Consider the following 15,793-nt stretch of genomic DNA (forward strand, 5'->3'; position numbering starts at 1 on the left):
TGCCGCCCCCCCTCCCCCCGCATTCGAAGCTGTGCGTATGCGGGGGGACGAGACGCTCCTGCCGCCAATTAATTAATATGCGCTAATCAGCCAGCCATGGCTCTTTTCGGCCGCCGCCCGAACGGGAACACGGGCTGCTCCGGCAGGCGCCCGACCGAAACAGGGGGCTCGGCGGCAACCGCGAATTCACGCGTGCGCGCATGCGCGCGCGCGCGCGCGACGGGCGCCATTTTCTGCCCAGGCCGCGCTCGGCGAGCAACGGAGACTCGCTTCCACGTGCTTGTCGCGGCGACCGATACGGCAACAGGTGGTGGGGACTTTGCGACGACACCCTTTGCGCTAGCCTCGCACACCGGGGTTTGGAAAAAGGCGCTTACACTTACTTGTCTAGACTAACAGAGAAACGTTTAGATGGTTAGCGATTGAAATGAGAACAGTGCATACAGTACAGTTGCTAGAAACGACTCTAATAATAGAGCCCAAACTTTACTTTCACATCCCACCCTTCTTTCACATCCCTACCTTTTTTGAAGTTTTTGGTTGGTTGGTTTGGTTTATAGGGGTTTCCCAAAGCAACTCAGGCTATGAGAGACGCCGTAGTGAAGGGCTCCGGAAATTTCGACCACCTGGGGTTCTTTAACGTGCACTGACAACGCACAGCACACGGGCCTCTAGAATTTCGCCTCCATCGAAATTCGAACGCCGCGGCCGGGATCGAACCCGCGTCTTTCGGGCCGGCAGCCGAGCGCCATAACCACTCAGCCACCGCGGCGGCTTGAAGTTTTTGATGCTTCTCTTACACAAAAACTAATCAGGATAATTCATATCACACAAACTGGAGAGTTTGGGGGCAACGCCATCAAAGAAGAGCTAGGCTTCAGATACCGAGGTTAAAGAGCTCTCCGAACGCAGGAAGGCTTCGGTCAGACTTCTTTAATAGACGGGCTCTTTAATAGTTCATTCAGCCGGCGGTCAACGCGTAACAGCATGCATGCCCCAACGACAAATGCGCTTCAAATAGGGTTCATATCACTTCGTAACGTTGCAGCCGCGAGCCCGAGGAGACAGCAGAGCTTCGACGTATACACGTAATCGGATCACGTGACGTCCGATCCACCAATGATCGCGCGCAAAAACCTGCCGCTCCGCAAACAACAAACGGGCCGGCGGCAGCGGCCATGTCCCATCTCTCCGTTTCCACCTGGATGGGTATTGCAGCGTGATTATGAGCTGTCTGGCCGCGTACGCCGCCAGAAAAAAAAAACCAAAAACCCAGCGCAGAGATCACGTCCCGAACCCCCGGCGCAGTCATGCAGCTATCGGTGTCTGTCTGTTCACATATCGTTTTTATTTGCTCTATGCCTACAATATAGCGCACCGCTATACCCACAGCGGCAGCAACAGGTGCCGCAGTTCCTGTCGCACTGGCCTCCACGGGCCAAATGCAGCAGGGATTCATATCCTTTCCTCTTATTGCTTTTCTTTTTTTCAGCCACGCGTGTATAGATAGCGTTGGCGAATATCCCGACCGCGTGGCTTGCGACACAAGCGCACCAGCCGGGACGAGCTTTCCGTGAGCATGCGCTTGGAACCCCGCGGGGCCACACACACATGGCAGCTGCCCCAGAAACAAGAAAAAACAAACAAAACAAAAAGGGGCGGAAGGCATAGAGTCGCATGTGTTTTGCATGCAGCCCTGTATATATCCATGGAGCGTCCTTCGTGTCGGATGCGAGCGATATACGCACACGCGCCAGCTTTGTACCAAGCGATCTAGGAAAAAGGAAGAGGGGGGGGGGGAGGGGGGCTAGAAAAATCCCAGCCCGCCACATCGGAAACAGCGTTTTTTTTTGTTCTTGCTCTAGGGATGCCCACTTATGGGCGAAGACTGCGCAACGCGGGAGATAGGTCTAGCTTTGTATACGCGCAAAGACAATCGGGATATTTCGGCAAGGGATCGTTTCCGATCTCTGCACGTCCGGTATGCCACGGTCTCGATGCTGAACGGCGCATGCGCAATCGGTCGGCGGTCGGTTGGCAACGTACCGCGCATTCCACGGCACTGATCCGGGGTGCAGGTCAAACGCTGCGCATCGCGTGTATTATTACACTTGTACTAATGGATGGCTCCAAAAGCCGGCGTATAATCAGTGCTGCTGAAGGCACAAGGCGATGTTGCTAAAGATAAGAAAAATTTTCGTCGAACCAGCCAGACTTCGCGGTCGTCTACTAATGGCGTATTCCAAACGGCGATCTGGAGGAGCTCTCCAGAATCCGCGAACGAGCAACGTGTCTAATGAGTCTAGGCACCTTGCCATCGCGGTCCGATCAGCACTCAGGATCTGAATCCAAACCGCCCATTGAAATACGATCTTCGGTTTCGCGGAGCAGAAAGCTTGCCCCGCATTGCCGACCGAAATAAGCCGCGATGTTTCGTTAAACAACGCTTTCTTCGCTCGATACTATGCTTTCCGCTGAGCCCGGGTTTTGAGCGTTAAAACCAAGATGAGGCGGAAACCAAGCGAAATAAATCGAATTTGACAAGTCGAAAAGTAGCTACGAACTCGCTTGTCAAGCCAGGAGTTCCGGTAAAAATGGCGTCATTCGCAACGAAAACGTAGCAGGAAGCCGTGTATAAAACATGCTTTCCTCTGATCGGAGGTTGTTCCCAACGAAGCTGCATGCTTTCCAGCGTGAGGAATGGGCACGAGAGTACGCATGCCTCGGGCGAATGAGTTGTGCCGAACCCAGTAGGCTGCGAATGGCAGTAAGGCTAACGCTATTAACACTTTAGGCAGTAAGCACTTGATGGCATTAAATTTGTCCCCGTGACACGGGTATGGCAGCATTATATAATCCCAACCCGTAATGGCTCGCGAGCGCTAATTGGCCGCCTCGCAGCTCTCGTAACCTTTCTCACCACTGATGCCAACGTACGTGCTGACACGCACACATATGAGACCTCGAATCAGCGTCAGATGTGCCACAGCTGCGTACGCGACTTGCTGGTTACGAGTGCGCGTGTGCAGCCTGTGCTGTGCAGCGTTTAAGCACACGAGCGCCTCACGCACGATCTCCATCCGCATCAGCTGCCACGTCAGCGGTGCCATTAACAACACGGGTCTTCGTATACCTGTTGTGAAGCGCCCCCTTGGGCGCACATACGCTTCAATACCCAGCATGCTGATATGTGCAAAATTCAATTGCAGGCCTGCCGATTGTCGCGTCATCCCGTGGCGGCAAAACAAACAGTTCGACACTCCTCGGACGGCTGCGGGCCGTTTGGAAACAGCACAACACACAGGAACGAAGGCGAAACACACGATCTTCATTCCTGCGCATCTGTGTTACTGAGTGTTTCCATTAGGGAATAGATACCATCATTGGCGGGGTTTAAATAGGGCCTTCACTGCGAGGTGGAAGCCACGGTGAGCGCACCGTGACTTCCTCGGAGTGAAGGCCCTATTTGATCACCCCTCCCCCACACCTGGGCTTCCTCCTCGGAGTGAACGCCCTATTTAAACCCCGCCAATGATGAACGCCTTGCCCAGACGAAAAGAATTTCGTGGAAACGTTCGCTAAGCACCCCGAGGCTCCCCCCATCTCTCTTGTCCACTTTGTGTTGTCAAGTAACCCATGGCATCTACCTGTCGTCACTCTACCGGGCACAGAGGCAAGTGCGTCACAAAACGGTGAAACAAAAAAGCGACTACTACACAACATGTGTATAAGTCTTACTTCTATTGACTCATTAATACACAAGAAAGCGCAGTAGAGAAATAGCAAGACATACGTACACGCAGGCAGCCCCACGCTTAGGTGCATCGACGCAAGACATTTATGTCAGGTATATATAACAGATAATATGCACCTTTACCTGCAGTGTCCCGAAATAAATCATTTCCTGCGACACATTTTCTGGGGGAGCGATATTACTCATCCGCCTTCCAATCTCACAACCCAATCCTTCCTCTCTCGCGCCAGGAGGTGTATAGCGCGCGGCGGCACACCTAAATTCAGCGCCTCCTCCCTGTACGGACTAAACGTCCAGGACAACACCGGCCACTTCCGCTGTGTACGTATCAACACTCATACGTTCTGGGACTGCCGACACATTGAAACCATCAAACAGACTCTGTCCAAATCCGATCTCTATAAAGCGAACTGGCTCACTTCACCGCCCCGCTTTCCCCACCCTAAGTCCCCAAGCCCCACGTTCCGGAACTCCCAAAAGATACTTTTAGCGCAGCGCGTACCGCGTATCACTACCGCTGCCGCTAACGGCGTACCACGCCCCATCACTGCGATTCGCAGATCGCCCAGAGGGCATCAGATGGCGCCACGTTCCCGTCAACTGCAGCGCGCCCGTCTCGCGCGTAGGGACCAATCTGCGCATGCGTAGTGGCGCGGCATGGTACGCGGTGGCGGTACACGCTAAGCTAAATTTAGGTAACTAACAATGCAAGTTAGATTTAGTTCAGTTAGCACTGTGCGCTGTGACGACACGGACTGCGCTTGGTCTGAGTCGTCTCTTAATTCGTGTCTTTGTGAACACAGCACACAGTGCTAAATGCTCAAACACCTCGGAGCTGTCCTAAAGCGTCAAAATAGTGGTTTGCATCGCGCGTTACGCACGCGTTGCACACCTGCCGCGTCCATTGAGCGCAACTGGCCAGCATGGGGATGGACGGACGGACGGACGGACGGACGGGCGGACGGTAGGAGCGTCCCCTTTGAAACGGGGTGATGGATGGCAATTTCCACTATGCTCAGCTTTTTTTCCCTTTATTTTTGTTTAACTGTGTTGCAAGTTATTAAAATTCGCCATTTTCTTCAAATACGTCTTCCAATGGCACATGGAGCCATAGAGCGCCCTCAGGGCGATCTGGGCATGCGCAGTAGTGGCGGCGATATGCTAGATGTCTCTAATACCGGTCATGAAGACGTTTCCCCTGTCTTCCATCCATTACAAGGAAACTAATACGGAACAGCGATAAAAACCAAGCAGGACGGGTGGGGGTGATCGCGAATTCGCACAAACGAACCCAACCCCGCGCCTTGGTGCCACGTAGTGTGCATACACGTCAGCTCCCAGCAGCCGCAGCGGCTTCTTCGTGTCCCGGAATATGAACAGGCGGCGGCGGCCCGCCCCCCGAGTCTAGCAAGCATGACAGCGCATGACGACGCGCCGCCTGCAGCCCCCATTATACGCACGCACGCTCCCCGCGGCGAGGCCTCTTTCGGGTGTCGCTGGTCCATAGAGCCAGACAGATGCGCGTACCTAACGTTCAGACTCGTTTGTAACGAAATGGTAGTATGTTCGATACCATCCCGCGTACAGTAAAGCCCACTTATTATGGCGACCACTGTGCACTCTGCTTCAATAACACACAGTTAGAAAAAGAAAAAAAACAAGCACCCCGCTTGCGCAGCTCGGAAATGCAACTGCTGCGAGCAGTGCAGTTATTCGAAAACGAAGGCGTGCTAACTCCTTTCATGACCACCAACAGCCCGGTTACATCGCATGTAGGGCCCTCCATCACTGACCTTCTATTACCCCGGTCCTTCATCCCAAAGGTCCTATATCTGATCACTCTACCTGACTTTGGCTGCATTTCCCTTCCCCCGGTGTCCCTCAGTTATGGGCTCTGATAATAATAATTACCGGGATGTCATCAGTGTGCCAAAGCAGCGATAGCTTTCGTCGGCTACTGGCGATGAGGTTCCAAAGTCAATACATGACTAACACATGACTCGCTCTTGGGACTCATCGGAGAAGGCCGCGGAGAGTTTCAATCCCACTCAAGCGGTCGCGAATGCCTGCCACAATACTCGTCTGCTATGTACGAGTTTACGCCATAGAGGTGAAATGCTTCGCCCTCCAATGTGCAGTTCAACATATAAGTGGTCTATTTTACTGTGACAGCTTCTGATACAACTGCGGGTGTTTGGCGTAGTGCATGTTTCACTACATCAGAGGGTGCACTACAAGCGGTTTCCACTCCCACTACCACGAGCGGATGACAGCCGAGATGCTGACAAAGACGAAGCAAGCAGAAAGACTGGGCGGCGGAGCAGACAGCGGCGGCCGTATAAATACGGCTGCTGCTGTCTGTAGTCTGCCCCTTTTGCATTATGTTCTCATTAATGCGTGAGCAACTGCAACGACAGTGCGAGAAAATGGCACAGATATTGTGGCGTGTGCAGCCTGATGTCACGAATGCATCCTATGCTGAAACAGAGGCACGAAAAATGTGTGCGCATGAGGGGTGAAAAGAGGCATGGATATTCAAGTGAAATGAACATTATCTCCCTTTATACCATCTAAATGACTGCGCCTTCACCTGAAGTTGCCGCTGTGGGTTACAACACGGCGCATAGTTGTACTAGTGTTGCTGTATACGCTCTCGAAGAGAGCACAGTAGCACGAAGGTCCACCATTAAGTTCCAAGCTCTGCAAGAAAGCTGCTTCTGCGCATGCGAAGAAGCAGCACTGCATCTGTGTAGTCGGCTGAACCTAAACTAATAAAGTGGCAGTTTGGAGGCTTCCGGCCTCAGCAGGCCTCCCAAGCAAACCCCTCGGGCCATATACTTTTGACGGAGGGTGTATATTATTTAAAATGATAACAAAAGAACACATAATGTCCCATTTTGTTAATGCCTGCTCATTTCTTGCCAGCAGACAGGCAACTGTAACATGATATGAGCCAAAATTTTAAAATGCAGCATAGTTTGTGAGCTGCTTGTGCAAATATACATACTAAGTTACCACAGTGCAGCTGCACATAGTAATTCTTACTTGTTAAATTAGTATCAGTACTCAGGCTATGCGCCATGCTTCTGCTCCTGTAGTGACGTATTAGCAGAGAAACTATGCTCAAAAATACACACACTAGTCTTTCTGTGCGACACACAACAGGATTTGCACAAGGCTAGCTACATTTTGCAGCCAGAATATCAAAATGACTGATAGAGAAGTTTCCTTCCAGAAGCAGCATCAAAGCTATGCAACAAAAAACTCATTGGACAATTACGCTACTCGGTAATGCGAATTTTCCAGCGTAGCTGTGGAGGTTTCTTACTGCAAAAGCAGTGATCCTGTCACCCCCGCACCCCCACCGGAAATCTGACGTGTGTTGAAGTGAAGCCTCCAGCCCAAGCAAGGAGCCTCCACCAGCACCTACCCACTGCCACCCTTGATCCAGTGCCCCATACCACCCCTATCCAAGCACCAGTCCAACCGAAAAGCAATGGTAAAATCGAATTCAAAGACACAGTGGGAAAACCAGCTGCCCCTCAGAAGCAGCAACCACCGGCCACCTTCTTCCCATCCCACCTCCCCAGATAGGAGGCTGCCCACCCACCCACTGCCACCGTTGATCCACCTCTGCCCACCCTCATTCACCCTCTAGATAAATTCTGCCGCATGTGTGAAGTCTGGGCTGGGAGTAAAAGCATTCAATGGAGTTAACACATCAAACTAGTCATTGAGGGTAAATCTAACTGCTTTCACAGAATTGTTGCATCAGATAAGGTCAGGCTAGTTTGTGCTGACCCATTGTTGGAGGTGTTGGAAATTTTTTAAAGGTGGCTTGGCAAAAAAAATTTTTTTGTCTCATCTTGTTCTGGTTTTATCCTTGCCTGTTCTAGCCTTTGGTTTTTGTTTCTAGCCTTTGTTGTTTTACCACTACTTGCCTGGTCACTTCTGTTGCCACGAATGCATAAGAAAGTGGCGCCTGTGTTTTGGGTATATATGCAGCGTTTCGGCGGTTCTGAAATAAAGTTGAAGTTCAGCACCTGTGATGTCGTCTTTCCTGTTTGTCTTACGCCTGTGTGTTTAAGCGCTGCCAACAACAATAGATATGTGAGCATCACTTAATTTTTCATTTTGTAATACACTGAGTAGTACCACTCTCGAGGTCACCGCCCTTGACTATAGTCGGACACAAGTGGGGTCTGCAGCGAAGCTCCACCCACATTCAGGACTGCAGCACAGAATTTCCTCCACAACAAAAAAGTAGTCAGTTGTTAAAACTTTGCTTGCTGACTAAACAGGAAGCTAACCACAAGAAAAAAATTATGAGTTCTACAATTTTGATACCTGGCTTGTTTTAAAAATATAGACATTAAAAAGTTGATTTCGTTTACTGTTGTGAATGGCTAGCAAAGTAATACTGGAGGCCGTAGACCGCGGCCGAATGTTAACAACTGCTGTTTTTTTAAGTTGCATCCCACCTGGACGCTCCTCTCTAGCCTGCCAACACTACTGACAATCTCCTCAGGTGGTGCATTTTGCAGCAGCAGCTGCCGCAGGCTGTCTGTGTCACACTCCTGTGCTCTCGCCATATCCTCCTCCTTTTACGGTAACCCTCCTGCTCCTTCTACAGAGGTTACCGCCCTCTATGGGTGGTACCATCCTCTATAAGGTTACTGAACTGCTTCTGTGGTAGCCACACGTAACCACCCTGTGGTTACGGAGATAATCACCTTCTTCTACGGTAACCACCCTCCGGTTACAACTAAGCAACACTGACACTCAAACCAATGAATGGGCACTTCGCAGCTGCACCATAATAAAACGCACTGTATGGCTATGGCTTATTCATTAGGAATTCCATTCCGCAGAACATAGAATAAGTTAAAAACACTATCCGGAAGTAAATGTCTAAAATGTTTTCAAGTCTTGCACAAAAAATAGATTCAAAGTTTAGCCAAGCCTAGCATAAACTTGGTCAACACGTTACACTAGCGGAAATGAAAAGCAGCATCTGCGCTCTCTTTAGCTGCAAAGGAGTGAGCTCATTGCAAAAGCCAAATGAAACAGAGCGGTAGCGCCATCTGTGACACACATTATGAACTTCCAGTAGGCAAAGACAAAATCATCAGCAGAGTCAACAGAATGGAAACAAGACCACAAATTCTTGTAATTTTGTTGGCTTCATATTACAGAATCGCACTTCTATGACAGTATTTTCGTGACCATAAGCCTGGCATTTCCCAAGATTAAGCATTTCATTAAGCAGTTCAAGTAACTTCTGCGAGAAGTTAAGGATTGGCTCATAATCACATCAAAAGAGGTTTTTTAAATCTGATGAATTTCTGCCTAATATCGCAGCAGTAGTAATAATAACACAAAGGAGCTTTTGAAGCAACATACCAGTGAAAAATAATGGATGCATGAATAGATGAGATGGTGCATTATATATGCTAGACACCCTAATTGTTGCCTTCCATATCTGTTAACATTGGCCAAGCTAACCAATAGATCCTCAAGAGATCTTACATGCCCTCGTGGACATTTTGGGAAACAAGCTTTCGACATACTGCTGGAATGGTTTTTATGTTATTTCTTCCAATGTGCTTTGTTCATCACCACTAGCACAATGTGCACTATCACTCTTCCATGCAAGATAAGTTTAAATTTCAAATTCAAATTAAATTAATTTATTTTCCATTAATAACAACTAAGGAGGTTCCAACAAAAGTGAGAAAAATTCACTTAAATTTATTTGAGTTATTGTGCCCTAGCTTCACGAGGATCATAGTAACATGCAGATGCTTTTATGACATTCGGGATCATTCACGATGCTGCAAGCGCTATATAGAAAGTTCAGGCTCATCTTTAAAAACACGACAATGAGAGAGAGATAGATAACTGTGTTTTTTAAAAAGAGCGCGGCCAGAAGCGACGGGCTTTCTGATTTCACCAAGTGCACTTAATGCTGCACAAGTTTATTCAATAAAGAGTTCCAAGTTCTTTGTCAGCCTACCTGTTTGTGAGTTACACTTGCAGCCCTAACTGCTGTCATCACTATGTGACAGTATGCATGACTTGCCTGCTAGTGGTATTCATATTCCATCATCAGGTGCTTGGCTCTATTATTTATTTTAGATGTAACCAATTTTTAATGCTAACAAAATATGTCCAAGTACCACGAAAACGTCATACGGCACTTATTGTGCAAAACTAGCTTCATACATTAGGAAATCTTTAGTTATCTGAATACAAGGTTGTTTGAAAAAATCTGACATATTCAAGCAACAAAGACACACAATGGAAAAAAAAGTGTACTATGTACAGCTTCCTGGCTGTTAATGAAATATGACAAATAATTGTTAATATTGGTATTCGGTTTAATGTAGGAGGTTCGAACTATTGCATCTACAACTTAAAATCAAGCAACAAATCTGTTGATGATACAGTAATGTACATAGACTCATCCCTTTTCAGACAAGTTGGAACACATTTACCAAGGTAACAAAGCAGTTCTTTTGATTAAAGCATGACTGCAATTACTGTCACTTGGTTTGGTTTATAGTTTATGGGGGTTTACCATCCCAATGCGACTCAGGCGATGAGGGATGCCACAGTAAAGGGCTCCGGAAATTTCGGCCACCTGGGGTTCTTGAACGTGCACTGACACCGCACAGTACACAGGCCTCTAATATTTCGTCTCCATCGAAATTTGACCGCCATGGCCGGGAATGAACCTGCATCTTCTAAGTCAGCAGGTGAGCGCCATAACCACTGAGCCATGACGGCTGCCAGTGCCGCTTGAGGTAGAAATGAAGTGCCAAGGGCTCATCTTTCAAGCAAAATCTGCCAGTGGGGGTTTGGAGTCAGCACAACCTAGATAACACCCGAATGTCCCTGCTCAGAAGGTGGCTGTAGAGAAAAAGGTGCAGGACCCAAAATCCATACCTCTTTTCGAAGGGTCACATTGCATCCTTCAATTTGCTCCAGGCGACTTTTGAGCAGCTGGAGCTGGGCTCCTTGGTCTGAAAGAGAGGTCAGTCTGAATTAGGTATCTACAACAGTATGGCTCTTAAAACTGAAAATTATGCTAACAACATTCTACGCATCTTGCTGGGTTCGAACCCAACTGCGGTGGCCGCGTTTCGATGGAGGTGAAACGCAAAAGGAACCCGTGTGCTGTGTGATGTCAGTGCAGGTTAAAGATCCCCAGGTGGTTGAAATTATACGGGAGACCTCCACTACAGCCGCTCTTTCTTCTTTCACTCCCTCCTTTATCCCTTCCCTTCTGGCCCTGTTGGGTGTCCACCTAGATATGTGAGACAATTACTGCAATTATTGCCTCATTTCCTTTCCTCAAAACCAATTTTCATTTTTTTTTATGCTTGCCTAGCAGCAAAAAAAATTGCTGAACATCTGTTCTTGGAGCAATTAAATGAATCACCACTGCACACGCTGTACAGCAAATGTATTTGTTTTACTAGGTGTAAAGGCCTTTTGCATAATTCTTTTTAGCAAATCAAGTCTAAACAGGGCTACAAAAATAACAAAAATATGAAGATCTTCATTGACAGGCATTAAACTTCAGCACTTTTGGTCTTCATTAGTGATGTATGATGACCATTATTTGTAAAAGAGAGGTAGCCGTCTCTACATTTTTACTTTTCTGGAATGTTTGTGTCATGTGTGCTCACAATTGTAGATAAGTACTGTATGACACACAATGTGAAAGAATTGTTCCCAGTGATATAAGTGTTCAGTTACTGAATGACATCATATTACGGACGCAAGTGATACATTATCAGTTGTCATTCAGTTAAACCATCACGTTTCGGTGTAAGCATCTAGATCATAACAGCACTGACCAGAGAAATTATATATTCGAAATTGATCTAATCTCCTGACAACCATGGGAACATCCGCTGCTGTTACTCGAAACACAGGACACATGCCACACAGAAAGTCCAACCAGCTTTGCACGGGAATCCATGGTGACCCTCACTACATACTCGTACACATAAAAATAAGCTTCCGTCACGACATTCCCCATGCGCCAACGAGAAGAAGCGTGCGTGAATTTGATACACAAAAAGCGGTTCAGCTTCTATTGTGAGTCGAACATGACAGCATGGAATGCAGCAATAGTCGCATCAGTAAGAGGGAAACAATGTCAGAATGCATCCAAGTTCGCTTAAACTTGTGAGGATAACAAGCTGTAGATTGAAGCCCGACTTTTTGGTCGATCAACGTACAATGTCATCATAGTTTTTCAAGCACGGGTTGGAAATTATTAACCTGTAGCCCCTAAAACTGTCACATCGCACTCGGTCATGCAGTATTTGCAAGCAATAGACATCCCTCCCCCGCAACGAAATAGGACATGGTAACTAAAAAGCAGATCTCATCAAAACAGCGTCCTTTCGCGAGCAAACAGCAACAGCTGCGCTTGTTGGCTTGCGCTGATCGAGACGTGGAAACGTAACACAATTCCTTGTTTTGCACGAGGAAAGCGCGGCAGTGCGCTTAAGAAATGCAGTATGAGCAGCGGTGCACGTGTGTTTAACGTACCGTCCGACTCTTCACGCCCTTCGAGAAGTACTTCGCTTGTGAGATTTGATATCTGGTTCGTGAGGGACGACAGTGTGCCGCCCAACCAAGACATCTCGGCATTCCAATGGGCATAGCCCTCGAAGGCTGCCAGGAGTAAGCTTTTTCCACAACCAGCGGTGTTTTTACCCACAGTTGCTTCGTCGTCACATGGCTTTCACAAAGAAAGGCCCAAACTGTCGTGCTGAGACGTCTGGTCACGTATATGTCGCGTGTTCAGAAACATTATTTGATGCCAACGATGCAGAGTGCAGACGACATGTTTGATACCCTCGAACCACATGCATTGTCATTGAGTAGTTTAATCCAGTTTAGGCAAGGGGTGCTGTGGTCGTTAGAGATGTCTTTAGGACCATATTTTAGTATCATAAGAGTTTCTTACTATTTACAAACAGTATGTAGACCATTGTTTAGATCATTTTTTTTCAAAAACGAAGGTCATTCCGCCACATTGTACAGTTTTGTTGGAGTCAAAACGATGTGCACGGTTTATTGGTGCTGGTACCACCGGTACTTTGGTTGATTTGGTCCTCGGCGTGCAGCTTAAGTTCATGGGGCACTCTACACATTACTCGCCAAAGAAAAAAAAATCTAGGAACGGCTATTGTTTGCACCGATCAACTTGGGCCAGGCTTGCTGCCAGGCTGGTGGCGGCGCTTGTCGGCAGAAAGATAAAACGGACACAACCCCTTTACAGAGCGCGTGATTCGAGAGACCAGATGCAGAGGTCTGGTACGCAATTGGAAAATTACGGACATCTGCGGCAGGACCAGACAAAGTAACAAATAAGGATCGCAGGAACTTAGACACAACGTCGATCGCGGCGGTTACGGACCTAATGAACAAATACTGGCAGCCAGGCAACATTCCACAAGAGTGAAACACGCGAAAATCACCTTTATTCCTAAAGCGGCCGGCTAAGAAACTCAGCACAGAGAATCTACTCCCCATTTCATTAACATCATGCATAGGCAAACTAATGGAGCATGTCATCCTCAACAGGCTCCAAAAATATGTGGAGGACATGAACCTCCTACCTGAAATGATGCTAGGATTCAGGGCCCATATATCTACCCAAGACGTATACACTTGCAGCTTAGCAAAGACATAATCGAAGCTGACGAGGGAACCGGAACCAAAGTAATGTTGGGTTTAGACCTTATTAAAGCTTTCGATAATTGTCACCCACAAAGCCTTTTTGGAAAACTTTTTAGAAATCAATCCCGGAGAAACGACGTACCACTGCATCCGATCCTTATCCTCACTAACAGAACAGCATGTGATAACGGTCGGAACAAGTCTGCCCCAATCACACTATGAACCGAAGGAACACCACAGGGCACCGTCCTGTCCCCATTCATTTTTAACCTTTCCCTCGTCAAAATTCTCCTCAAATTGGCACAAATACCAGACCTACATCACACATTCTATGCAGATCTATGACATCACGCTTTAGACAACCAAATGATGCGAAGGTCCGTTCGATTCGCCTGCACTCCCTGCACCAGTTCTATAAAGTTCCGCAGCGGTGCCGTGGCGGTGCCGCTTCCAAAACGAATGGTCGAGTGCATGCAGGCCTGGTCGTCTGCTAGCCTTGGCATCGCCACCAAATTGCAGCCAGCAGCGTGGCGCCCAAATCAACGGCCGCCAACATGCCGAACCGCGTGAAGAATTTTCAAACAGCACATCGCAGCGAAGTGTTGCCATGAGTCAGCCTCGATGCAACCTCGTGGCAGCTAAGCGAAACGCACGTGTGTTCTTTTACTGCACACGACTGAGGTGTACGCGCGCCGACTTGCATGCTAAGCGGTTGTTGCAATAACGTGCATCATGCTGCGCATGCACGTGTTTACTTTTTAGTTAACATAACCGGCTTCGAGTACTAATATAACTTTATTAGTAGAAAGGAAAGACGCCGGTTACGAGCCCGTCGAGAGCATGATGGTCGAGAGATGCAAGGTGCCGGCTAGGGCCGGGTGGCCACTCACGTTTCATGAGAGTCGGCGGGCCCGTGTGAGGCACTGTTATCATCGACGAGTGGAATAATTTGAGTATATCCGCCGTTTATCGCAAAGCGCAAGCCGTCGTCTGCTTCCATGGCGGCCGGCTGCAGCAGCACCACCATTTCGGCACCGACCATTGAGGAGGTGCACAGTTTTCCCGCACTTTACTGAACTAGACCTGCACAACGTCTGCACTTTTTTTGAAACGAATGGCGTTGTGCAGACGGCGCCTTCTTGCACCGCTAAAACGAATGGCGAAGTGCAGCGAGAACCAGTTCACGTAGTGCAGGCGACTCGAATGGGCTTTATACCTGCACAACGTCTGCACATTTTTTAAACGAATGGCGTCGTGCAGATGGCGCCATAAACAAAGAGGTAGGAGAACTACAACTCCGCCCCAACAAATAAACGTCTATGCCAAAGGATGGTCTGTCAAAGAAGTACAAACCATGAGAATACTGGGGTTGTATTTACAAACAAAAGGAAATAATGACACTCACTGAACTAAGAACCATGTTAGAAGCGACAGTGCGATTAATCTGCCCCGTAGCTAATCGAGGGCAAGGGGTGAGAGAAAGAGATTTATGCCGACTAGTGCAGGCCTTTGCGCTAAGCAGGATACTCTATACCACCCTTTATTTTCAAATTTGTGAAAGTAGAACAGGACAAATTGGATAGCATGATACGGCAGGCCTACAAAGCCGCCTTAGGACTCCCATTAAATGCCTCAACCGAAAGGTTTATGAGGTTAGGAATACTCAACACCTACAATGAACTGAAAAAAGCCCATTTAATGGCTCAAATGGCGAGACTAACCAATTCCAGAACTGGCAGGAGTATTCTAACAAGGCTTGTAATTAACTTTCAACCTATGAATAAAGACGTCAAAGTAGACTTGCCCCGTGACTATAGAGAAGCCCTATTAATCAAACCCCTTTCCAAAAGAATGCACCCCATACACCACGAGGGTAGAAGACAAGCTCAAGCCAAAGCCTTACATAATAAATACGGACAGTGCGCCAGAATAATTTACGTAGATGTGGCAGAATACAAACATACGAGTGCCTCTGCAATTGTGGCCGTGAACGAGAACGGTGACCACATTGTCTCCGCAACACTCAAAGGTAAATCCTCTGAAACGGCAGAAGAGGCAGCTATAGCCCTCGCCCTAGCGCATACCCAATACAGCACCATTCTCAGCGACATTAAAATGGCTATCAATAATTTCGCAAAAAGGTGAATTACAAACACCGCCCTTAAAATCCTTAACGCCATCAAATTCTGACCAAATTACTCTGAACTGATATGGGTCCTAGCCCATTCGGAGAATCCGGGTAACGAGGCAGCCCACAATAACGCCAGAAGTTTCGTCGACTGGGCAGTGGATGAGTCTGGCTCCTGAATTTCACAAAGGACCCCATGATCACGT

General features: G+C 48.0%; 1 protein-coding gene across 1 annotated transcript in view; it reads right to left on the bottom strand.

The window, feature by feature from the left end:
* Positions 1–12,646, bottom strand: part of LOC144133238 (uncharacterized) — a 72,332-nt gene extending 59,686 nt beyond the window's left edge. The window contains exons 1-2 of the mRNA XM_077666147.1: positions 12,323–12,646; positions 10,703–10,779 (exon numbers count right to left, since the gene is read on the bottom strand). Coding sequence (XP_077522273.1) covers positions 10,703–10,779; positions 12,323–12,416 — 171 coding nt within the window. The 5' untranslated portion in view covers positions 12,417–12,646. The remainder of the gene's footprint in view (positions 1–10,702; positions 10,780–12,322) is intronic.
* Between the last annotated feature and the right edge of the window lie 3,147 nt (positions 12,647–15,793).

The sequence above is a fragment of the Amblyomma americanum genome, chromosome 5 (assembly GCF_052857255.1).
Source record: "Amblyomma americanum isolate KBUSLIRL-KWMA chromosome 5, ASM5285725v1, whole genome shotgun sequence".
Classification (NCBI taxonomy): domain Eukaryota; kingdom Metazoa; phylum Arthropoda; class Arachnida; order Ixodida; family Ixodidae; genus Amblyomma; species Amblyomma americanum.